This window comes from Sinocyclocheilus grahami, unplaced genomic scaffold (assembly GCF_001515645.1).
Source record: "Sinocyclocheilus grahami isolate Dianchi unplaced genomic scaffold, SAMN03320097.WGS_v1.1 scaffold748.1, whole genome shotgun sequence".
Lineage (NCBI taxonomy): Eukaryota > Metazoa > Chordata > Actinopteri > Cypriniformes > Cyprinidae > Sinocyclocheilus > Sinocyclocheilus grahami.
The window spans coordinates 683123-710538 of NW_015505927.1; the positions used below are offsets into that span (position 1 = coordinate 683123).

The 27416-nt window shown below is 36.6% G+C and overlaps 1 protein-coding gene across 2 annotated transcripts in view; it reads left to right on the top strand.

Moving 5' to 3' along the window:
• LOC107560959 (cadherin-10-like) overlaps window positions 1–27350 on the top strand; it is a 49181-nt gene extending 21831 nt beyond the window's left edge. For both annotated transcript variants that reach the window (XM_016245268.1, XM_016245267.1), the window contains 10 exons: window positions 2541–2835; window positions 8302–8421; window positions 9599–9766; window positions 10523–10710; window positions 11415–11668; window positions 17140–17276; window positions 17721–17839; window positions 18028–18136; window positions 19062–19313; window positions 26655–27350. In XM_016245268.1, coding sequence (XP_016100754.1) covers window positions 2541–2835; window positions 8302–8421; window positions 9599–9766; window positions 10523–10710; window positions 11415–11668; window positions 17140–17276; window positions 17721–17839; window positions 18028–18136; window positions 19062–19313; window positions 26655–27145 — 2133 coding nt within the window. In that variant the 3' untranslated portion in view covers window positions 27146–27350. The remainder of the gene's footprint in view (window positions 1–2540; window positions 2836–8301; window positions 8422–9598; window positions 9767–10522; window positions 10711–11414; window positions 11669–17139; window positions 17277–17720; window positions 17840–18027; window positions 18137–19061; window positions 19314–26654) is intronic.
• Window positions 27351–27416: the final 66 nt, after the last annotated feature.

Below are 27416 nucleotides of genomic sequence, written 5' to 3' on the forward strand. Positions count from 1 at the left end.
CTTTTCAGTACCAAATCAAATCTATTTAAATATTTTTTAACAATATTACTGTTTTTATTGTATTTTGGATCAAGTAAATACAGCTTTGGTGAACATAAGATTCTTGCAAAAAGAAAACAGAAAACAATGCCTGGAAAACAGGGGATGCCTGGACACCTTATGCTTTCAAAACACTAGCAAATATGAAGACCAAAAATGATGACATATATGACCCTCTCTGTTTAATGTGTGCATTATGATCAAGCATAAAAAGAAGGTCTAAGCATAAAAAATGTGTAAAATTGACTCATCAGCTAGCTGATGGGAATTGAGAACCTATCAGGCAGCCACTGGGGAGGCCAGAAAACTCAAAACACAACACAAGTGAAAAAAGCTTTTAGTTGAGAATTTTTCTTGCAGAACACAAGTAGTCCTGTATTTTAATATGAGGGAGTCTCAGCCCCTAATAAAGTCATAATTTACTCACCCTCATGTCATTCCAAACCTTTATGACTTTCTTAGTTCTGTGGAAAAGCAGTCCATTTGATTCACACACTGATTTGTGCAAGGAAAAGAAAGACATTTAGATATTTACTCACTGAAAATGTTGACATGCGTCCTTGCTCTTCTTGGTGTGCTCATGAGATAAGAACAGATGTTTGACTCATTAATGAATCATATTGAGTCAGACCTTCTTGATGAATCAGTTCACCCAGTTCACAAATTTATAAGCTTACTGGAAGAGAAAAATATCGGTGAAATCCAAGAAAATGCAGTTTGTTTTTCACACAAAGCTTGCATGACTTCAGAAGGCTTGGGATAGAGAGCACAAGTCATATGTGGTATTTTTAGGTTGCCTTAAGAGTACTCTTGCATCTTTTCTGAAGCTTTAGTCCCCATGGGGACGGAATGGATGGAAAAGAACAACCAGTACGATTCTCCTCTAGCTGTCCATGGAAAATAAATAAATAAATACATAAAAGCATAAGGGTCTGTACCCATGAGAGTGAGTATGAATATGTTAGAAAGGTGCATTTGGTTTCATTTCATTTTGTGACTTTACTGGGCTTACTATAATGAACTTTAAAATTTTTAACAACTGGTATCAGATGATTTTTATTATTATTATTAATATTTTGAATTTTATTTTACATTTTATATTTTTATTTTAATTAAAGTTGTATTAGTTTTGTTGTGTATTTTGCCATTTTTAATAGTTATTGTTTTATTGTAAATATTTCTATTTAATTTGTATTTTAGTTTGAGTTATTTTAGTATATCAAGAAAATTATAAGATGTGTTTATGTAATAAGTTGTTTTAATGTATTTTAGTTTATTACAGTTAACGTTTACTTTACTTTATGCAACTAAAATGAATGGTTTTAGCTTTAGTTAATAACCCTGGTTTGCAGTAAACACGAAACAAAATCACATTCACACAGGTTTGCCTCCTATACAACTGCCTATGCCAGGACATAAAAATACTAAAGAAAAGTTTTCTCTAAGCAGCATACTAGTGCTGTTAATGCAATTGTGTGTGAAATAGATACCTAATTCAGTTTCAGGACAGAGAGGGATGCTGTTTCAGAATGACTGAACCTCCAAATTGAGCTTTTAATTGTTACGTGTCAAATTATCTACATCCTGATAACAGTGGTTAGAAAAGCCTCTAAAATCGTTTCTAATTATAGCGTGCATTTAGCTGTAAGTGTACAGATTATGAAATTGTAGGGTGCAGTGCTTAGAACATTTTTTGGTTCTTAGGAAAACAAGGACTGTTTTTGCACCTTCTTTCGGGTGTTGATTGATAATTTATTAAATATGAAACATTTTATAGCAGCTATACTGATTGGATATTTTGTCCAGAGCTGCATGGTCCTCTTCTGGTAAAAACCTAATCAGGAAAAGAGGAACTGCAATCTAATGGAGAGGGCTGTCAGGCTTCCTCTTGTTGCTAAGAGACAGGTGTAAAAGGAAAGTTCTGCTCTGAAGGAGCGTTTTGTGTAATTGTGACTGTTCTGAACAAAACCGGTCATATCTTTCCTCCACAGTTTAAAGGTACAGGAGTCTATTGACAGTTTTCTGAGATATCTGCCATATGCCGACAACCACGGCAAACACAGAACTTTCTACACAGTAAGTTCTGCGCTCCTGCAGATAATGGCGAGCTCGCCATTCAGCGCTCTGTGTTTGCTGTTGAAAAGGAACGGAAGAATTGTGAAACTATTGCTGATACTGATGTGAATGAAATGCTTAAGTCAAAATTTCAAGCTGCACCCACAAAGAAAATTAAACCGAGCGCCGGGGCCTTTGAGCAAATCCATGACTCATTTAAAAACATTGCTCAAGAAACACATTCTGACTTCGGCCAGAAAGGGCTTAAACTGCATTTAGCAAATGGTTTCATTTCTGTTTCCATTTGCACAAGGTTTAGGGCCACCGCCTGAACATTTTGCCTTGACAGACTGAGTATACTTGCGAACAATTTGCCAGTCGCGTGCAAATAAAACAGTTAATTCGAGAACTGTTAATTCCATCAAAACTCTCTTTGCTCTTTTAAGCTTCACTCAGACATGGACACAGAAGATGGATCTGTGAAGTACGTCCTCACCGGAGATGGGGCCGGAACTGTTTTCGAGATTGATGAGAACTCGGGTGATATCCACGCCATCAGGAGGCTTGACAGGGAAGAGAAAGCATTGTACACACTGAGCGCCAAAGCCGTCAACAAGTCCTCCGGACAGGATCTGGAGAGGGCCTCGGAATTCATCATCAAAATCCATGACATCAATGACAATGAGCCAAAGTTTGCCAAGGACACCTACGTGGCCAGTGTATCAGAGATGTCCAGTGTTGGTGAGTATGAGTTGCAGGTTTAAGATGTTCTGGCAAATTCACAAAAGAAACTCACATAAGAAAAATTCACATAAGAAAGCTATTTGGTATGGGTTATATACAATGCTTTTCTGCTTCTATGGGGTTATAGTTCACACAACACATTTACATTTGCTGAAAACTTACTCACCCTCAGGCCATCCACGATGTAGATGAGTTACTTCATTAGAACAGATTTGGAGAAATTTAGCATTACATAATTTGTAATGTTACATTTCTCCAAATCTCTACATTATGGATGGCCTGAGGGTGAATAAATGTACAGCTAATTTTCATTTTGTGTGTACTATTATTTTAATATAATGTTTTTCCTAAGGACACTGAAATGTACAATATCAATATTTTGACAGTATCTGAAATGTATTATTATTATAAAAAAAATGTTTACTTTAGAAACATACATATTTACAATCCCTCTGGTTGGAACTGGAATTGCATTTTACATACAAAAACTGTCAAATGACAACTATTGTAAAACATAGCGTTTTAAGTAGATTTTTATATCCAGGTGCAAGTTATCTTCACTACGTCATTGATTGCAATCACTCACTCGCACTACGTCCAAAGCAAAATGAATTAGCTAGACTCTTTTTAAAAACAACAGATTTCAGAAGGATAATTCAAAATGATTACATATTGAGCAGTAAAACTTAATGCATGTTTACCAAGCAGTCAAATCTGTCTCCACCATGACAAGCAAAGTGACACTGGCCAATAAAAATATAGACTTTTATATTTCTTTTACTGTAACCGGAAAACACTTTCAGCCACTTAATCAACGCTGATTAAACTATGACAAACATTCAACTTTGATCACGTGATTTGCAGGAAGGATAAAGATCTTACAATATCCCGTCTGAATTCATTCAATTATCAGTGCTTTTAAACCCATTAAGAGCAGCAGAGAGAATCAAAGTAAATGAACGGGATGCAGCAAGCTGATATCAATTACTCTTCATGAAGCAACAAATTAACCCGCAGGTTTATCTCAAATGAATCAAAACTCATTTGCAGTTCCGACAAAAACAAGGCAGCCGGTTTTGATTAAAGATTTTGTGTTATGATAAGATAATCATTGTGGATCTTAATCATTGTTACCCAGCAAATGAATCAAACATTAATCACTTGGAAATGAGGAAATTATGCTTGAAGTGGTCCTGATGTACCTATTTGTGTTTGTCAATTTATAAAGCACTGTTTGAGAACGCTTGACACAATGTGTCAGAGGTTACCAAACTGAATTTTTTTTTTTTGCATTTTTACTCTTGCCATTTTGACACCTTATTAATAATTAGAGGAGAGTGGGGTAAAGTGTGTCCGTGGGTGAGATGCATCACCTCATAGAGTACAATCTTCCTCTTGCCACCATTTATTTAGCAACATGCTGTCAGAAATCAGAAATATTGAATTATATTATAGTAGATGCTTCACTAGTTCCCAATATTTTTTGAAGCATGAAATGGACTAACATTTTCCCCTGTCTGTTGCCTTTCATGTCACAGTCACTAGTGAAGGGTTTGGGACTGTATTCATTCTTAAGGTGTCATCGGCCAATCAGCACTATCGTCACATCCTTGTCGTGACATTTACAATGCGACATAAAAATGAAATGTGCGTAAAGTTATTCAAAATTATGTTAGATTCTGGATGTCTCATTGGAGAATAGATCTTAATGCAACAGTGTTTGTTGAAAGATGGATCCCTGAGGCATGAAACACTATCAGGCATCCTTTCAGACGAATGCAAGACCACTCCACTCAAGCTTCAGGGAATCTCAGTTGGATTCTTACATTACAGTGCCTGATCTCCTTTATGTCTCTGCCGTCGAAAGTCTCAATGCACCTGTGTTTTACAAGCCGAGAACATGCAATATTGTTTTATTCAGATTCTTAACGTGATACATGGCAGATTCACTGTCACTATCGATATTTATTTCCTTCACAAATGTAAAAGCACATCACTCTGGGCAGAGTTATTTATTCAACACAATCTGGTGAAAGCAGCCTTGTAAATGGACCACAGGCTTTTCCCTTCAGGCTTTTGCACTGGAAACCCAAGCTCAGCCTTTCTTTCCCATTTATCTTTCCGTCAGGCTTGTTCTCTCTTTCCTATCTGTATTTCTCCATGGGGTTCAAAGTTGCATCATCCCCGGTACTCCGCAACATAAATGAGACACCGTGCTCATTTGACACTTCGCTTGAGCTCTTCCTTTCTCTCGACCGTGTACAAATTCACAAACGGCTATGCTTGCCAAACCATGAGGTCACGGTGGCACTCGCGTTTAAGCTGAACAAACCGGCCATGTGTTGAAAACGTGCCTGCCGTTAATCAGATCTGGCCATACATGAAGACTGAGACTGTTTCTCTTCGTGTTATCGGAATGGGATCGGAGGGCGACAGATGTTTCGACATTCATTAGTATTCTTCGAGCCGTTCAGAGAGCGAACGCTGCTCGTGGATGTCTTGTTGATGCCAAGGACACCGCTGATCCATGCCAGAAACAACATGTGCATTCAGTCCACCTTCAGAGGTGAGACTGAGAAGCCGCGAAGTCACCTCTAAAGTCTATTGAGAAGAACGAACAATCAGTAGGACACAAATGAGAACAGAGAAACCTCTGAGGAAACTACTCACAGGAAGCCGTGAGTGTAATGGAAAGCGTGGTTGTTGGCAACTACGAATGAGGAGTGATTTTGCCCTTCATGTGGCAAGAGAAAAGTTGTTGTCTCTAGCTATTATCTGAGACCAGACCAAGATCAGACTTTTATTGTGGGTAATGATGTACTACAGACTTGAAAAAACTACAAAACTTTCAGCAGCACAGCTACAAAACAGAGAGAAAAATCTGTCTTTTACAGCTTTTCTTTCACTGAATGAATACAATATTTTTTAAGTATGAATATAAGATTACATCACTAAAAGATAAATCAATATTTATATAGTTTTAAGTACAAAAAAAGTAAGAAAAACTGTAAAAAAATGATATTATGGTATAGTATTAGCAGGGTCATAGCTGGGGTTTGCGGGGACCCCAGAGCAGGTTGTACCAGTGGGCCCTGTTTGAAATTGTTTAATTTTGTATGTTCGTTCTATTTATTTATTTGTGCTATTTACACAATGTTTAAGTTTTTTCAAGTTTGTAGCTGTCCAGGTACAGAAACAGAATAATCAAATGTAAACTAGCACTGCATAGTCTTCACAGTAAAAATTCAATATACAGTCAAAACTAAATTTATTCAGACACCTTCAACATTTCTCACATTATCACAGTTTATTTGTTATAGTTTAGAAAATGGTAATACAATAAGACAAGAACTTTGAAGTTACACTGTGTCAGAACAAATTCATCTGGATGATACCAGATAACTTTGATAGAAAGGTATGTAATTGATTACAATCAAGCAAAAATTCAGATACCTGTTAGTATGATGATATTTACACAACTATCAATACTTTGTTGACCAATTATCAAACAATGCTTAATTTTGTTCAGTCTGTGGTGTAAAAAGATCGCACTAGCAATTAAAGAAAAAACACTTAAGCAAAACTTGGTCAGGTCAATGTGTCTGAATAATTTATACATTTTACTGGTAGTCCACAGTATGAAGAATATTTGGGTATAATAGGTCACAGTTTACTTTATTTTGCATAAATGAACTATAGTGTCCTTCACCCACTAGTAAAAAAATATAATAAATTATATCTGGTGTCTGAATAATTTTTGGTTTGACTGTGGATTCGTTTTTGTTATAACTACAAAGTAATTCAGTCAAGAGCAGTGAGTGATTTTCTTTCTTTCATTTTCTTGGATTAACATTAATGACAGACAGCAGCTATTGGCTAAATTAGGCGCGGTCACTTTAAGAGACAGTGCATCCATTATAATGAAACATATCCGATTTCTTTCTCCACTGTTTACTTTCAATTAAGACATAACTGACAGTTTTTTTTCAAGGATACTCTCCAAGAGGGGTATTTTGACATCATTTTGTATGTATTTGTCGGTACAAGAGCAAGAAGAGGCACATTCGGTGTTTAAGGCTCTGATACGCGTCTCTCTCTGCGTGCGCCATGCGTGCACTGAATTGGGCTCTTTCACATCTTTTTCTGTTTGTGCATTTAAACTGCGATTTGTATTTGTTTGTTCAGGTGCAGGAGGACGCGAAGGAGAGCTCAGTTCGGTGTTGCTGAGTTTTTCTGCGTCTTGTGTTTGAATGCTTTAAACTCTTTTGAATGTTTAAATTGGCAAGGCTTAAAAACACGTGCAAATGATGAGCTTTCGTGACGATGCGTAGCAGTGACCTGTCAACTGTCCTGAGCTTATTTTTAGGCTGGCCTCAGTCAGTCGGTTGAGATCTCCAGGGGGCCCCCCTTTAGCCGTGGGCCCCTATAATCATCACCACCTTTCACCCCACTAGCGAAGGCCCTGAGTATTAGTATAATACATAATATATAAATAATTGCAATATAAATAATATAAATAACGTATACTACATTTTTATTATAAACATGTATTATATATTATATATACATTTTGATCCTCATATAATAGTCCCCAAATAGTGTGAGTATTTAATATTTTGCTTAGCCTATAGTAGCACATTACTGTAGAGTTAAATATAAGCAATTAAATGAGTTGGTTTACTTTACACCAGTGGTTCCCAACCCTGGTCCTGGAGGCACCCCAACACTGCACATTTTGCATGTCTCCTTTCTCTGACACACCAATTTCAGGTCTTGGAGTCTCTACTAATGAGCTGATGACCTGAATCAGGTGTGTTTGATTAAGGAGACATGCAAAACCTGCAGTCTTGGGGTGCCTCAAGGACCAGGGTTGGGAACCACTGCTTTACACCATGGTCACATTTCGAAGAGCTTTTTCATATCACAGACTATACTCTTTTCTCCTACAGCTGTCCAAAGCTGTGTCAAGTTGAAAGCGAACCCCCCAAAATCATGTTAGTTCTAGATTAATTGGTCTAATCAATGTTTTTTTGAGCAGATTATTGTCACGTTTCCCAGCAACATACAGCAGATTCCATCAGAGCGGAAAATGAATGGGATGACCCAGAGAGAGCAGCCGGAAGAAAAACTACAATTAAAGATATGTCCATCTCACCATGCAGCTGGAGTAATTATGAGAGTAGGATTTAGATAAGAAACACACTGAGATAAAGAAGATGAAAGCACGAGTGATCATACATTCGCCTTGATCACTGCTCCCGCTGGGAGGGTGGGGGTCTCATCATATAGGCTAATAGCAAGTATTTTTAATAGCGAATTTGTTGTTCATGGTGCACCTTTAGAATGTGCTGCTTTGATCATGGTTGAGGTTTTAATACTGGATGTGGGGATCATGTTTTGCAGTCATGTTAGGGCTCTGAAATACCTTTCTCTATAATTCCCTTTTGCTCTCTTTCTTTCAAGGTGCATTTGTATTAAGAGTTACAGCCTCTGATGCAGATGATGAAGCATATGGAAACAGTGCCAGGCTGGTTTACAGCATACTGCAGGGCCAGCCATATTTCTCAGTTGAACCTGAAACAGGTACATTGGGAAAAGATGAGAGAACAAGCATGATTTGAAATGATTAAAAGATGGAATATGATAGTAAGGTGATACAGGATTTGCTAACATAGTTTCATATATGTGTGGGTGAATTGCATAACGCCTGTTGAGAAAATGCCCTGATCATATTTCACCCTAAAACCAAAAAAGATAATAAATTATATTTTGCATAAAGAAAATGAAGACCACATTTAGGAATCTTTAAAATCCCTCTGTGTTGCATTTACTTGTACTGTTTCATTATTTTCAATGATGATTCCTATTGCTGTATGCAGTATTTTGCTGTATTAAAGTAAAACAAATACGATATTATTTAGTTAAAATCTACATTACAATCTATATAAACTACAGACATTACAATATTAAATGTTTTTAATAATAATAATACTAGTTTAGATTATCAGTGTTATTGTAGTTTTTCATTTTATATTTTCCTTTTTCATTTTAATTTTAAAGTTGTAATTTTGTTATGTGTTTTTGTCATTTATTTATTTATTTATAGTCTATATAGATGTTATACATTTTTTTATTTCAGTTTTAGTTTCAGTTATTTTAGTAAATTAAATTAAACTATATTAAAATAAGAAATACTTTTTGGTGGTTTTAAATTTTGTTTGCAGACTATATTAATGAGAATTCATTATTATTATTAGTATTATTATTATTACTACTACAGTAATGAGTCTATACATGTATGTTATATAATTACGTTTTTTATTTTATTTTTATTTTGAAATGAAACATGACAGGGACATTTTCTCAACAAATTATTTAGATTATTCTTATTCTATACTGTGTATTATCCACATGTGTGCCTTTTTTATTGGTATAATTTATTTATATTCTAATGTAATAATTAATTTTATATATATATTTTAGTGAATTTAGTACAGTTTAAGTGTGTTGCTTTAAAAATACATACATTTTGCTCTCATGTACTAATAACCTTATCACAACATCATTTGAAGATTGACATCCTACCCAATCAAAACTTGCTCTTTAAAATATCCCAAGGCAGGGAATTAATTTCCTTGGTTATGTTTTTTTTTTTCTCGTCCAACCTTCTTTTTTAGCGTGACATTAAGATATAAATAATGAAGTCAGAGAAGCTCATTAGATAGCACCTAACGAAACCTGTGTCCATCCACCCTGTCAGGCGTCATAAGGACAGCGCTTCCGAACATGATTCGAGAGAACCGGGAGAACTATCAGGTGGTGATTCAGGCTAAGGACATGGCTGGACAGATGGGCGGTCTCTCCGGGACCACTACAGTCAACATCACTCTCCAGGATGTCAACAACAGTCCTCCTCGATTCCCGCACAGTAAGACAGCACAAACTCTCCTCTCACATGCATATGTTGACCTGAAGGAGACATTAGTATTGGATTTTGAATTAGAAAGAAACACAGATTCAACTCAGGTGATGCATTCTGGGAAATAAAGTGTTCTTCCACCTTGGGCCACAAAAGATTATTATTATTATTTATTTATTTTTATCTACCACCATAAGGCCGATAGTATAACTTTTTTTAAATAATTTTTTTCTTTCTTTTTTTTTGTAGTCAAGCCAACATTCTTAGTTTCACTAGACAAAGATTTTTTTACTAAAAAATATTATTATTATTTAATTCAATGTTTCTCCTTCTGACCAGGATGAGTCACAATGTGAACCCAGAACAAAATGTCCACAGAAAGAGGCTTTTAGAGAGTGAGAGAGAAGGGTGGATAGAGAAAGAAGGATAGAAACTAGAAGACAGAGAGATGGAGAGAGAGAAAGAGAGCACAGCGGGAGCTTCATTTGGGGTGATAATCCCTCTCTCTTTGCCACAGTCTCAAGTCCAATACAAGAGCCACATCAGAAACAGTTTCCACAAACTGGGTTTAAAAAGAACCTCCAGTGGCTCATCGGAGCTGAAATTCTATTAAAGAATAACCACTGAGAGGCAGCTCCGCTTTTCCCCCGAGAGAAGGATAAACAAATAGACAAATGCACACCGAAGCGCCTCGCTCGAGAACAAAGAGTTCGTACAAACACCTGACTGTTTACTCAATTGATTTATTTTGCTCTCCTTCTCCAGGTACCTACCATCTCTCCACTCCAGAGTCGGCTGGAATCGGATCACCGGTGGGCCGGATCAACGCGTATGATGCGGATGTGGGAGAGAACGCAGAGATGTGGTACACCATCCTGGACGGCGACGGGCAAGACGTGTTCAATATCATCACGGACAGCACCAGCCAGGAAGGGGTGATAACAGTGAAGAAGGTAAACAGGCTCTATATTTAATGTTTTAAACATCACACTGTAAGTCGGTGGTTGGAAATAAAAGTCACACCAGCCGACGATCTTTCCCTCGTTCTCTCATTCTTTCATATGCACGCACGCACCCATACGAAGCAAAGTGCTTAGAAAGTAATCCCCTAAATCGAAGCCTTTGTGTCCTATCAACTTTACAAAGGTGCTTAATTCTATTCACAGCCCCAAAAGTCCCTTTTTCCCTTTTGTGTGGCACAGGGATCTATTTTCCTCCTGAAATCTGCCTATAGCTTATTTCCTCTCTCTGTCAGGTCAGGCTTTGACGAGGCTCAGGCAATTATGCAAATCTTATTGCTTAAACTAGAATGAAAGATAGCTATGGAAGAAGGCCTGAATGGGCGAAAGGTAAAAGATTGTACCTTGAGTCTTTAATCGTTTCATAATTAAAAGGCTGCATTAAAGCACTATGCCATGCCTTTATAAAAAAAGACATTCAACTCAAAAGAAAAGGGAGAGCGATAAGCACTTGTATGCAAAAACGAGCTTTAGATTTAGAAAAGTTTAGGGTGGCGTTGCTACAGCATGTCGTTAATCTGCGACCGAATAGACCTGAGCTGAAACATATCAGAAAAGTAAGCCTTCCTTTATTCAGACAGGTCATGAAGACCGGACTAACATCGTATCTTTGCTCTTGTAACCTTTCTCCCATTCAGCAACTAGATTACGAGAGTAAGAGGTTGTACTCACTACGGGTGCAGGTGACCAACACACATATAGATCGACGCTTTGAGCTACTGGGGCCTTTCAGCGACACGGCGATTGTCCGGATCACAGTCACGGATGTGGACGAACCTCCGGTCTTCAGTCGGACTCTGTACATTTTTGAGGTGGATGAAGACACCCCTGCCGGCAGCTCGGTTGGCACGGTGTCAGCTCGAGACCCTGACACAATCAATCACCTGGTCAAGTAAGTATCTATTAAAAAACACAAGCCCTTACCCACTTACTCATTAGCTCTAGAATTAAATGATATTAATGCTATTATGCCTTTAGGAAATGCCTTGTTCCTTACCTCAATTTTCTAATCATCCAATATCAAAGACTATAGAAATACCAAGCTAGTGCACTCAGATTACTATGAATGGGAGAAAATGCAACACGCAATATGGCAGAATAAGTCCCGCCTTCTAAATAAAAGAGCCAATGACCGATTGGTAAAGTCATTGGCAATCATTAATTTTGGATTTCATATTCTGAATTATTTTAGATCACTTTGTAATATATATATATATATATATATATATATACAGTGGGTACGGAAAGTATTCAGACCCCCTTAAATTTTTCACTCTTTGTTATATTGCAGCCATTTGCTAAAATCATTTAAGTTCATTTTTTTTCCTCATTAATGTACACACAGCACCCCATATTGACAGAAAAACACAGAATTGTTGACATTTTTGCAGATTTATTAAAAAATAAAGAAAAATTTAAGGGGGTCTGAATACTTTCCGTACCCACTGTATATGAGAACTACATAAATTATGTATGAATAATATATTAATACTATTTTATTTTTATATTAATTATTTTTATTTTAAAATTATAATATTAATTGGACTCGTTTAGAATAAATACACACATTTTAATTATTAAATGATTTAAAAAAATATATTATTCATAATAATGAATAATTAGTGAGGACATTTTGAGTGTTTGAAAGTTGCTTTTTTTAGTACAATGAATCCTCTTATCTCAGAGGTTTAAGGGAAACTTGATTCTGCTTGACATGACCCCTTTAATGTTTTAATGCTTATAGCTTTGTGATGCACTTGCTTTCTGTTGCACTTATTATATTAGTTTAATTACCATCCAAAGGCTTATTTAGCTAATAAGGAGGCTTCTGTCAACAGATAATCTTAGCCATTGTAACAGGCAATTTAATGGTCCAGCAGAGATTTGAACAGAGGGACTCAGTAATTAAATGCTTTTGAATATGCAGCGAACAAACAAGTGGTTGCTTTCACCTTAGACACAAATAAAAGATACAGCGGGGAAAACAGCAAAATTACACCTTGAAAAGTGCCTCCCAAAGCATCAGAACATAAAGTACATTACGGTGTATGAAAATCAAGTAGAACACGTCTTCGCCTTCCACATTTTGGTTGTTGATCAGATGTTTTGTGCTCGGTTAAATCCAATCCATCAACATGTTCCCAAGCGTGTGCGTGTGTATGGGTGTGAAGACGGGGGAAAAGCAAATTATTCATGGGGCCTCAGTTGGTGATTTCCCTCCGGAAGTTTGGCAAGATGAATACAGGCGCTGTTTTATCTCCCCTCTCCTTTCCTTTCTGAATTCAGACTTTTATAAGTCACAAAGTTGGTGTGAAAGAGTATGTCTTGTCTTTCGTCTCCTGTCCGCATGCGCACTGCGAGCGATTGTCTGAAAAGCATGTCCTTTTGGCTTACTCATGCACGTCATACTCAGTTGCATATTTAAATGTCAGCATAATATGTAAGCTGACATTGATAAATGGGTTTAATAGGAAAGATTTCCTTTTCTTATTTCATGAAAGCAAAAGACAGGGGATCAACAGAGTGATTAGCATGCAGGCTCTTTCAAACGAGCCACTTTAAAATTCACAACATGCAATATGCGTTTAAGGATAATTGATAGTTGCTAGTTGCTTCGGCTAGGAAGGTGTTCGTCCCAGCTGTCTATTCAATGCATAATGCATAATTGATTACTTAAAAATTAGCACTTACTGGCACCAAGGTACCACTATTCTGCTGAAGGCAAAAAAAGAAAACATAGGTGGCCATCAGGTTTTGAATGCTAGTGTGCAGGTGTTGCAACAATGTTTTGTTATTTACTGGAAACATTCACAGTGAAATGAATGAATGAATAAATTAATATTTCAGAACATGAAATGCAAAACTGCAAATGTCATAAGTATTCAATATGCATTCAATATAAATATTATACTTAGTCACTGACATAAATAATTGGTGTTTTCACATTGAAAAATGGAAAGTACATTTCAAATGCCCAAAAACAAACAAACAAACAAACAAACAAATAAATAAATAAAGTGATCTAATATAATTCACACAAAGCCATTTGACTTTCAACTGTGATCAGCTGTGGTCATTTTGATTAGCTCAGCATGAAAACAGCTTTCCTGGAGCATTTCAGTCCTTGGTAGTGCAACTGAAACAAACAATCAAGAATCAACTATGGGTGGCATGGCACTGTCAAAATATCTCTGGGATAAAGTTGTGGACAGGCACAAGTCAGGAGATGAATACAAAAAAATGTAAAAGGTGTATTAATGCCTAGAAGCACAGTGAAGTCTATTATTAAGAAGTGGAAGGTATTTGATACAACACAGACCCTCCCTGGATCAGGACGTCGCTCCAAACTGGATGAAAGAGCCAGGAGGCGACCTGAAGCAGCTACAGGAATTTATGACAAAGAGTGGTCATTGTGTGCATGTGACAACAATATCACAAGAAAGGGGGTTGCAATAAAAAAGCCACTCCTCAAGAAAGGCCACATACAGTCACTGAGCTTTGCCAAAACGCATCTTGAAGATTCTGAGGCCACATAGAAAAAGGTGTTATGGTCATCTGACTAATATTGAATTATTTGGCCTCAACACCAAATTATATATCTGGCAGAAATCCAATACAGCTCACCATTCAAATAACAGCATTCCTACAGTAAAGTATGGAGGTGGTAATATCCTGTTATGGGGGTGTTTCTCTGCAGCAGAGACTGGAGCACTTGTCAGGATAGAAGGCCAAATGAATGGGGCAGCATACAATCAAATTCTTGAGGAAAATCTGCTGCCCTCTGCCAGAAAGTTGTCGATGGGAATAAGGTTTACCTTACAACATGACAAAGACCAAGCACACAGTGGTTGAAGGAGAAAAAGGTGAATGTCCCTGCATGGCCTAGTCAGAGCCCAGATTTAAACCCCATTGCAAGTCTGTGGAATGACTTGAAGACTGCAGTCCACAAACGCTCACCAATTGAAATTAGGAAGGAAGAGCAAAGTCTAAATATTGCAAAGTGTAGATGTGCAAAGTTAGTAGAGACATATTGCAACAGACTAAAGGCTGTAATTAAAGCAAAAAGGTGGTTCAACAAAATACAGACACAAGGGGGTGTGCCCTTTTCCAACTCAGTGATTCTGTTTTTTTATTTATTTCTGACATGTTGGTGTTATATCTTTCACTTGGATGTTATAAGTTGCACTGAGTAAATACATGTAGATAAAATAAAAAACTGTCTGTCTTCATTTCAGGCTGCAAGGCAACAACATGTGATTATTTTGAAGGGGGGTGATTCTTTTCTATACCCACTGTATGTGTGTATACACACACACACACACACACACACACACATTATATATATATATATATATATAATCTAAATACACTTCCATCTAAAAAGTTCAACTTCTGGTGAGTCATTGTGGCAGAACTTGCACCATAAAACCACTCCCAGCTGAAAGTAATTGAAATGCATAAGGCATGGGGTGATTACAAGAAGATTTTCAAGTAATTTAATGTCCCCTGGAGTACAGTTAAAATCAATAATGAAGAAATGGAAAGAGTGTGGCACAGCTGTAAATCAACCTAGAGGAGGATGTCCTCAAACACTGAGAGATTGTGCAAGATGGAAACTCCGAAAAAGGTTACACGCGCTAGTACCTGAAATTGGAAAGACAACTGCCAACTTTCACCTGTGTCCTTCACCAGTCAGAGTGGAAAAGAGAAAGCAGGTGCTAAAAAACTGTCATATGACATGTCGGCTACATAAGGTCTGTGGGAGACTTTGAAGCCAGCTGGAAGTAGGTTCTATGATCTGATGAGGCTAAAATTGAGCTTGCTGGCCATTAAAATAAAAGCCACGTCTGGTGTAGGCTAAACACTGAGCATCGGCAGAAACACATCATCCCCACTGTGAATCATGGTGGTGGCAGCATCATGCTGAGGGGCATATATGCTTCTCTGCGGCAGGCCTTGCGAGGGTAAAATGAATGCAGCAAAATACACTGAAGCCCTGGAGGAAAACCTGATGGGGTCTGCAAGACACCTGCAGGAGGATATTTGTTTCCCAGCAAGACAATGACCAGAAGCATAATGTCAAAGTTATACAAGAATGGCTAAAACTCAACTATGCTAGTGTCCTGGAGTGGCCCGAGTCCAGATCTCCAACCGAGCATTTATGGGTGGAATTGTAATGTCCATGAAACCTGTCAGAAGTTAAGCAGTTTTGAAAAGAAGAATGGGAAAATCTCTAATTGTCAGATGTGCAAAGCTGAAGGTTTTTTTTTTTTAAATACTTGAAGAACATAAAAGATATTATAGGGTTGTACATCATTAAGATTTGACCAGAAAAAGCATTTTAAATTCACAAATTGAATTTGAATTAAAAAGGTATAAAATAATTCAAATATATAAAAAATAAAAATATATATAATTTTATGTAAAAAAAATACGTTTCTAGAATGTCATTACACAGAAAAAAATAGTGTCTTTAAGATTTACTTTAAAACAACATTTACTCAGATATTGCAAGTAAATTTGACAAATAATTACAAAGAAACCATAAATAACACAATAAAATAATATTTTTAAGTTAAAATGTACTCCAGTATAGTCTTTGTTTTATTTTATTTATTTTTTTATAAATAATATATTTTTAAATATTATATTTGTTTTAATTGCATTTCAGTAAACTTCACTTCCTTTTATTCCAATGCAAATTCCAGTTCAACTTCTTGTGAGGTGTGGCCAGTTGAGTCAAATGAATAAATCGAAAGAAACCAAATGCAAAGTTCTGCATCAAATAATGATTTTGTGCTTAATAACTTTAACCAACTAGCAGAAATGTGTCCACGATAACACAAAATATTTTTCTGGTAAACCCTGTCAAAAAGGCAAATGAAATCCTCTGTTATTCAGTGCTGTAAAACAGCAGAACATAAAAACGTCCAAAAGGGTGAATACTTTTTTATAGATGCTGTAAACCAGTCCGGACCGGCATGAGAATTCAATATCTGGTCTTTTCATCAGGGTAGTTTGTAGCCGTGGTCTTAAAACGCAGAGGAACAATGTATAGTTTGTTGTGCTCGGTGTGTAACTAACATCAATGTGTTTGACGAGGACAAATTTGTTCTCTAATAGAGATGTCAAATCAAATATGTCCCACCGTTTGAAGGAAAATTAAACCAGTCTGGGCTGATTTATTTGGCGGCCTGCGCAGGCACTGTTCTGGGCCCTTAATTATGGGTGTGTGATGTACCCTTTTTCACTTCCTGGGGCCGTGTTTACAGCACTTTAAAACACTGAGGACGTTCTGTCCCTGTGCCTGGGCATAATCAGAGCTCCATTGTCTCGCATTCATTACCGTCATTCTTGTTTCAGATACACCATCGATCGACACACAGATCTGGAGAGACTGTTTAGCATCGATTCCAACAATGGGACCATCAGCACACTGCAGGCTCTGGACAGAGAATCTTCCAAATGGCACAACATCTCTGTTCTGGCAACCGAACTCAGTAAGTTTGCATTGTGAGCCTTTGCTGGATCACTGCTGATATGAAATGGGACAATGCCGCAAGGTCTACTTATAACAATGCGGAAAGCTCTTGCCTTTTAATTCAATATTTAAATTTCAAATCGTGAACTAGTTATGGTCTGAAATTCATTTTCAGTTTTTTTTGTTTGTTCAAACCTGTTAAAATAACTATGTTATCACAGGTGGACTAAAACTTTTAGAGCCTCAAGACATTTTCAGAAATGGCTAAAACGACAGCAATAGAATAAATGACTGATGACAAAAATCAAACTGTCACCTTGAATTGTGGTTTAATTCATGCTTTCTGCATTCTCGGTAGAAGAATGTATGCCCGGAGTAAAAGGCTGAAAGACAAATTCAGACTCTTGAATGCAAACTGCATATCTTCCACAATTGCTGAAACGCATTCATCATTGGCGTCTAGGTACTGCCCTGCAAACCAGAGTGCCGGTGTTTATCAAAGTGCGCGATGTGAATGACAATGCACCTGAATTCGCCATGTACTACGAGACCTTTGTCTGTGAGAATGTCAAAGCTGGTCAGGTATGCTGCAGTTTAAGGTTTATTCATTGTTTCACACAAATATTTTACTAAATGCTTCTGCTTGCTTTGTTACTTCTGCTGTTCCGTAAAGCTTTAGAGCTACACTTATGACTGATGCTTTTGTTAGATTACACATTTCTGTTTTGAATCAGAATAAGGTGAATCATTTTAGCTTATTATGTTTCCAGCTCATCCAGACCATAAGTGCTGTGGACACTGATGAGCCTCTTGTCGGGCACAAGTTTGTTTTCAGTCTAAGCTCCATCAATCCAAACTTCACCATCTTCGACAATGAAGGTAATTTAATGGAAACCCATTTCTGCATCAAATTAAAAAGTAAAACAGCTAATGGTGAGATAAGTTTAAAATAAGAAATACAATGTAACATATAGATGCTGAGATAAAAGGTTGCAATTCCAAATATAAATTGAAGTTTAAACAAAAAAAATGCTCTGAAAGATATAAAAAGGCACATTGTGGATATACGCTATACCATTCAGTGTTTGTTTGTTTTGTTTTTTAAATAAATTGATATTTTTATTCATTTGATCAAAAGTGGCAGTAAAGACATGTATGGTATCAAATATTTCTCAGAATGATTTTTGTAGGATCACGTGAATGAAGACTGGAGTAATTGCTACTAAAAAATTCACCATTACATCACAGGAGTTAAATACATTATAATAGAAAACAGTTATCGTATGTAATATTTCACCTTATTATTATTAACTTTTCACTGTATTATCAAAAACATAAAAAATCATACGGACCCCAAACTTTTGCAACTGAGGTATAAAGTTGCAATTATTTGCACAAATTTTTAAATACATAATTAGATATGAACTCACATATGCAAATCACAAAGCCACAATTAGGAGAATTTGTGCGAATTTCTCACATTTGTGAGAATGTATATATTTATATCTTCTTTTTTTTACTCTGAAAATGAAATCAGATGGGGTGAATTGGTGAACCTGTTTGAAAACAATCAGTATGTTTTATTAGGTGACAGATGCACATTGACCTGCATTGCTGTACCCTCAAGCTGTTATTGTCTTTTAATGAAGTCAAAATATATTATTCACAATGCCAAAAATGCAACTAGCTAAAGAAGCAATTGGCTAGCTAAAAACCCAACTCAATACATAAGATTTGAAAACAACACATTATATTGCACACTAGTCTCAGTATCTATATTAATCTTGACATCATTGTCTTATAGACAACACAGCGCGGATCCTGACCCGCCGGGGCGGCTTCAACAGGAGAGAGATGAGCGCATACCTGCTGCCTGTTGTCATCTCAGACAACGATTACCCCATCCAGAGCAGTACCAGCACGCTGACGGTCCGTGTCTGCGCCTGTGACAGCCGTGGGAATGTACAGACGTGCAGCACCGAAGCCCTGCTGCTCTCAGCCGGACTCAGCACTGGAGCCCTGGTGGCCATCTTACTCTGCATTTTAATACTACTGAGTAAGTGTTGAACTCCTGTAAATATACAGCATTGGGGCATTTAGCTATTTTACAAAAACCTTTATACGGCCCTGCATGGTGCCTCTCTGAACACGGGGCCCCTGGGCAGATGCCCAATTGTCCATATGGTTAATCTGGATCTGGTTCAGGCCACCCTGAACATAGCAGCCCTCTTTACATGTGTCATTTTTGTTCACTCTAATGCATGATATTAATCATTATGTAGTGCACTTTCTCAGGAGCATTTCATCATCTATAAGCGACATATGCACTGATGTAACTATATTACAGACTGAACCCACCAAACAGTACAAACACTGTGGCTCTGCAGTGAAAGCAACAAGGCTCAAACAGAGACAGGAGAACGATTATGGCGAAAGCGGGTTGTTTCTATGATTGAGGTATATGTGTCTGGGTTGCAGACTCAGAACAGGGTGTGTTTACTCAGAAGATACATTGATCACCTTCTGATGAGGAGGAGACTGTACTTTGGCACAGTGTTGTGATTGGCTGTGAACTTCAGAAGTGGCCACACATTATGTTCTACACGTTCTCATGGACGATCAGAACTGGCCGGTTTATCAGTTTTTGTTTACAAGTCTTACACATAGATTTGAAAAGGTATATTAAAATCTAAATAATTTTATTTAAAAAATTTGATGTAACAGTCAGTAGATAATTTAACACTACACAATAAGGTACAATTTGTTAAGGTTAACATTAGTGAATCGGATTAGACATAAACTGTCAGACAGACACACACACACACACACACACACACACAGAGACAGAAAATACAGACATAATTTACAAATAGATGGATAGACAGACAGACAGAAAGAAGGACGGACGGACATATATATATACAGTGGGTACGGAAAGTATTCAGACCCCCTTAAATTTTTCACTCTTTGTTATATTGCAGCCATTTGCTAAAATCATTTAAGTTCATTTTTTTTCCTCATTAATGTACACACAGCACCCCATATTGACAGAAAAACACAGAATTGTTGACATTTTTGCAGATTTATTAAAAAAGAAAAACTGAAATTCCACTTCTAGGGAAATCTGGAGACCATACATTTTTGTGACACATTTGATAATATATTTTCTAGACCGATGCAGCCTGCTTAATACAATATATATTTTTTATATTTAGTCACAAAACAACCCCAAAGATATAACAGATCTTGTAACATCTCAGCGATGCGTCTGGCGAGCAGAGCGTACTGTATCCTGACCCCTTGTCCTGATATTCTGATGATGCAGCACAGTGTGGGCCGTGCAGCATCCTCCTTGTGATGTTTATTTTGTTATTTATTCATTTTTACTTTGAATTTTCTCCAAATATTTCCTCCAGACAATCAAAAAGTAGAGCACCCCATTAAGACATTATTGTAGGTGCTCTCTCTCTCGTTCTTTGCTTTCCTTAGAAAGTGCATCGGTGCGGAAAAATAGCTTTCATTATTAAATGTATGCAATTGACAAAAAGGCCTTTTTGTTCTTCTGGGGCTTAAGTAGGTCGCATGCTCCTTCCTGACGTCCTAAAATGCCACTTGTGGAAGGTAATGCAGTATGAAAGCGCAGCTGGTTCTGAACAGCATGTGTCTGTGTTGTTTCTGCAGAGAAAAGGAAAAATATGTTGTGCTTAAGTTAAAACATCCATCAATAAGTAATTGTTAAAACTGCTGGTGAGTGCATCTCTCAAGTCTCCAATCTAACCCGAGGCAATCCGTCATCGTTCTGCATTTTCTATTATCTGCTTCTGTATGATTCGGTTAAACTGAATATATTCAGGAACTTCAGGTTGACTTAGATATCTATTATTTATGCTGGCCGAAACCGGCATTTGTTTATACATATTAAAGACATACCATCTATTCTGAAATAAAATAGCAATGCTGCAAGTAAACTTATAATGACAAGTGTTTTGACATGGCTCTCAAAGTTCTAACAAATTCAACTTTGAACCTGTTTGCCGCTGACCTCTCGAATGCATTACATATGCAATGTCTGGTCTAACTTTACAGCCAATGACTTTCTTTATAGATTCTGTCTTTAAAGTACAAAGCAAAGCAGCAAGAGATGTTTAAAAACTGTCAAAGTTTATGAAGACATCAAAAATGCTTCATAATTTATCACTTTTAAGTCATGGTGCCTCAGTTCTTAAACTCATTAAAATTCACCAACAGCATCCTGAGACCCACGAGTCGTGTTTTTCTGTTTGCGATGGACTGTATCAAAGATGGTGTTGGGAAGCTATTTTAAAATGTCAAGCTACAGGCTTCTTATAACTCATAGTTGAACTTTTGGAAAAAGTAGTTAACTTTTCTACTACTCTTACACTACACAAGTTACAGTACTAAAAATAAGTACATAAAGTACATTAATAAGTCATAAAGTAAACAAAACACTATTGAAATGAATAAGTGATTGATCAAAGTGACAGCCAAGACAATATGATACAAAAGATTTATATTAAAATAAATTCTGTTCTTTTGACCTTTTTATAAATCAAAGAATGCTGAAAAAAAGTGGTTCCAATGTTGATACAAATAAGAACCATAATTAATATTTGAACAATGAGACATAACGATTGATAATAATTGAGAACCAAATCAGATTAAAATGATTTCTGAAGGAGTATGTGACACTGAGGTTGAAATAATAGCTGCTGAATACATTACATTTTAAAATATTAAAACCAAACCAAACAATTATTGTAGATTATAATAATATTTCACAATATTACTTACCAAGACTGCATTTGATTAAAAATACAGTCAGTATACAAGACTTCCTTTAAAACCTTAAAACATTTTAGTTTGTACTTTTTAAATATAGCATGTTATATATTGTTCACACACATATATTATAAAACATTATAAGCAAACATTAAGAAAAAGTAAAAATCTGTAAGTACATGGCCCCTTTAAATTCCAACCCAAAATTATATGTCTATATGTATATGTTTCTACCCATTACACAACACAGACAATTATGCGCCGTGTGTTCAACCACTACTGCCATCTCATATTCTGCTGTTCCCCTGTGCAGGCACCATCTAGTCCACCACTGATCCTCTTTGTGCAAACTTAATATGGATATTTTCCCCTTTATCCTTCTCCATTTTCAGTATCTTCCCCTAAACCCGTCCACTGGCGCTGAGTGGACAGGTTACAGAGGGTAGAGATTTTCCAGAACAAAATATTGCATCATTCTGCTTTTGCCTTCCTCTTTTTTTTTTTTTTCACAGGCTCCTGCTCTCCATTTCCCCCTCATTTTACATTCTTTCTGTTGCACCCTTTTCTGATGAGCTGGCTAATGAAAAGCCCAGAATATACACTAATAGAGGAAGTAGCTGGTTTACGCTGCCAGAGCGAGAAATATCCGCATCCAGCCCACACTCTTCCACCACCATTTCCCTTCCAGATCACAGAATGAGCCCTGCACACACCACAGGCCCCCAGGCTGGGCAGAACACAGCATGTTGCCCCCCACCGTTCCTTCTTCATAATTAACACCTGAGTGGGAGGCAGGGGCGAACTCTCCGATTACCTGCTGGGAGGAGAGAGCAGCCACTGAACAGGAAAAACAAGCTACAAACTACAGCACCTGTTCCCTTTTTAGGACCATAATTCCCTCTTCTCATCTCTTCTTGCTCAACATATGAACATTATGTGGTGAAATCACCAAACGTTGCCAATACTTTAGTATGATGCATTTCAGCACAAAAGCCTTCCTCTTAAACAGTGTCATCTGATTTTTACAAAATTAATAATAATTTGTTACATTTATATAGCACTTTTCTGGGTACTCAAAGCACTTTACTTGGAAGGGGGTATAAGATCATACAATTTTGTTTCGTTTAAAAAGGTGTAATTAAACAAAAATACTAAATCAAATATTTTAAGCAAATTAACTGTGTTGACAGTTTAGGTGATGAAAATTGAAGAAAAAAAAAAACACATTCCCAGTTGAATAAATATATTGTTCTGCAATTTATAATTCTATGAATGCTGCATTCTATCAATTATATAAAGACATATAATTTAAACTGAAGGGATAGCAATAGATTTTAAAGGGGTCATATGATGCTTTTTTAAAGATCATTATTTTGTGTATTTGGGGTAACAGAATATGTTGACGTGCTTTAATGTTCAAAAAACACATTATTTTTCAAATACTGTACATTATTGTAGGTCCTCTATGCCCCGCCTCTCTCAAACGCTTCGTTTTCTACAAAGTCCCTCCTTCCGACAAGCGCAGTCTGCTCTGATTGGCCAGCTGACCCAGTGCATTGGGATTGGCCGAACACCGCACGCACTCGTTGGAAATGTAATGCCCCTTACCATAATCGCGAGCTTCATCTTTCAAAATAAATTAAAAGACAGAGCCCGAAAGAGGAACAGAGTCGCAGTGATAAAATAAATGAGACACAGTGATGAAGCTGGTATGTGTTTGCAGTACACAAGCCAGTTAAGACAGCTGACTCCACTGCGATGTGACCCTGTCTCTCTCTCTCTATTGAATGATTCCACTCAGTTTGCAAAACATGATTCATAATTAAGTAATATCTCCATGAATTATAACTAGGGCTGTCAAGTGATAAAAATGTTTAATCTATTTATTAATTGAATTAATTGCAAATTAATCAACAGCCATAAACTGTGTAACATAAAACAAGATGATTTGACAAATGGCTCAGTATTAAGTTTAACCTTTCAATTCCACAATAAATAAATAAATAAATAATTGTAATCATTATCACCATGACCAAATCATAACTCAATCAATCAATCAATAATAATAGATTAAAATAGAATACAATAATAGATGAAAAGCTCCATAGTAAGGCTTGAGACATTCTTTTTTTTATGTCCTTGCATTTTAACAGTACTTTGCATAAAGTATTTTTAAATAATAATAATACTAATAATAATTATTATTATTATTATCGCCATGCTCTTACTCTAAAAAACAAAACAAAATTACTGTTAAAATGCAAGGACATGAAAAAAAAGAAAAAATGTCAAGCCTTACTGTGGTGCTTTACATCTGTGCCCTTTGAAACCTTGCAAATTTGTAATGCATAAGAGATGAACGCAAACCCTTTTTTATTTCTTACACAATTTTAAAACTGCAAGGTGGTTGCTCCAGGCAGTATAAGTCTTTATCTGCATTACAGTGTGTGTGTCTCTTCTGTATTCATAAGTACCTTAAGCGCATGACACCTTTTGAAACACACTCCTCTGTATCTTCAGCCAAGCTCTCTGTAGTGCTGCGCGCTGCTCACTGGGTTCTTATCTGAGTGCTCCGCTTTAGCCATCCAAGAACAGCCTATGATTCTCTGGCAGTGCTTTCTTCTCGCCGCAGTGATTGAGATTATGCACGCTTTCTGTTTCCCTGAGCAGCCGCAAACTAGATTGTCTGCTTTTTTTAGCTGACTCGGTCCTTCTGTTTTCAGTGACTGTGACAATTTTATTGTCCTAGCCATCGATTGTCGGGTCTCTCCCTGATTGAATTAACTAAACTTAATCATAAGGTCTCACTCTTTGGTGTGGATCTTGCTTGTAGCCATAGCAAATGTACTTTGTATCTTTTTTTACCACGTTACAGCACAAGCAATGACGTGTTTTGTGAGTTGTGAACATACTGTCCCAATTGATTGATGGAGAAACTATTTGCTATTTCATCAAGCTACACTTCTCTGAAAACAAATGGTGTAGAAACAATTTTCAATAAGAAACTGCTAGTAAATTTCACAAATGATTACAATGAAATGGCAAGTAACACGTTGAATTAAATGGATAATCCACCCAAAACTGAAACTTGTGTCATTATTTACTCACGTTTCTTTCTTTTGTTAAACATAAAGGAAGATATTTTGAAGAATGTTGGTAACCAAACAGTTGACGGTAGCCATTGACTTTCATAGTATTTATTTGTATTTTGAATTTTTTCCCCCTATATTATGTAAGTCAATGGCAGTTTGGTTATCAACATTCTTCAAAATGGATCTTCTTTGGTGTTCAGTAGAAGAAACAAATTCAAATATGTTTGGATGAAGCTGAGGGTAAAAAAAAACAAACATATTTTCATTATTTGGGTGAACTATCCCTTTAAATGTGACATTTTGAAGTAGAAAGACTAAAATAGTATTTTCTTGTAAAATATATTCCAATAATATTTCTATTTGTAATACTTCTTTAACAGTGTACAAGCAACCAACTAAAAGTAACTTTTTTAATTTATAGCTGCTATAAAAAATTTTTTAAAAATTATATATATATATATATATATATATATATATATATATATATATATATATATATATATATATATATATATATATATAATGCAAATATAGAATTACATATATTGAAATATATACGATTACATAATTTACATAATTTATAATTAGCATTAAACAGATCAAGTTGTATCGCAGTCAAAAAACATATTAAGGCATTTTAATGAATATTTTGCTGTAAAATTAGGACCTAAATTACCACATACAAATCAATGAAACGTTCATGTAAATGAATAATCTGAATGAACTAACTCACTAAAATGAATCAGATTTACCAAAACAAACACAGTGTGACCAGTTTAGTCTGAATTGTAAATGACTGACTCTTGTGAGCCTTTTAACAAATCTAGTTATTGGAGAAAAACAAAAATACTCACAAAGTCTGGTCTGAATGAAACTGATCAGTTTCTGACATCTTTCTGTCAAGTCGATTCCAAGCTTTTAGTCCATGTGTGGCAGCTTTGAAGCCATTTCTATGCTACCACACTCCTAAAAGACAAAATTACAAAGTTATAATTTACAAAAAATATATTTTGGACCAACAACATTGATCACTCATCCTGCACTGAAAAAGGGAACATAGAACACATTTTATTTTTGAAAGACACTGTAATTACTTGTGCAATGTCCTACTTTCTGAGAAGAAATTGCACTTTCTGAGTGCAAATTGTTTCCAATCCAATTTTATTTTCAGCATAGTCAAGATTTTATCCAAACAAATGCTCGGAATGAGAATGTCCCTGAAAAACTAGCTAGTAGTGGAATTATCTGTAATTTAAAAATATTTTTCCCCCCCACCTTATAACAAATGTTTTTTTTTTTTTATTCTGAATGAAATAACACTTTTAACAAATTATAATGTTTTAAGACATATTATCGAGCAAAACCCTGTAGGAAGCACTGCTTCGCCTCTATAGTGTCAGGTATCTCTGTGACATTCAGAATGCGTGACTATCACAGAGCTTTGTTCAGCTTGATTTGCACCATGCTGATGATACCATTTCATTCATCTGTCTCTGTCTCCATAGTGATTGTGGTATTGTTTGCGGCCCTGCGGCGTCAAAAGAAAAAGGAGCCCCTGATCATCTCAAAAGAAGACGTCAGGGACAACGTGGTCAGCTACAACGATGAGGGCGGCGGAGAGGAGGACACGCAGGCCTTCGACATCGGAACCCTGCGGAACCCTGAGGTCATCGACACCAACAAACTCCGCCGGGACATAATGCCCGAAATGCTGTTCCCCTTCCGCCGCTCGTCTCCCATCAAAGACAACACGGATGTGAGGGACTTTATCAATGGACGACTGCAGGAAAATGACTCAGATCCCACAGCACCCCCTTATGACTCCTTGGCTACCTATGCCTACGAAGGCAACGGATCTTTGGCGGAATCCCTCAGCTCTCTAGAATCAGCCGCCACTGAGGGGGACCAAGAGTTTGAATATCTGAGTCACTGGGGTCCACAGTTCAAAAAACTGGCAGATATGTATATAGAGCAGGAGTCCCAGAGAGAGACTTAAAGTAGATATGCAACACAGCACACTTAAATAAATCTCAGAGCACTAAATTAACACATACGTACTGAAGTCTCCCTCTGTTCTCTGCTGTGTAACGCATATAGACAAATTTACAAAGACTTGAACATCGCGCTCAACTACTGGGAACTCTTCACATAGACATTCTCTTTTCTCTTCGTTTACTTTAACTTTGTCCTCTTCTTCTGGTCTCTCTCTCGCCTTTTCTCTCTCCCCCCCCCCCCCCCCAAAAAAAAAAAACAAAAGAAACAAAGTT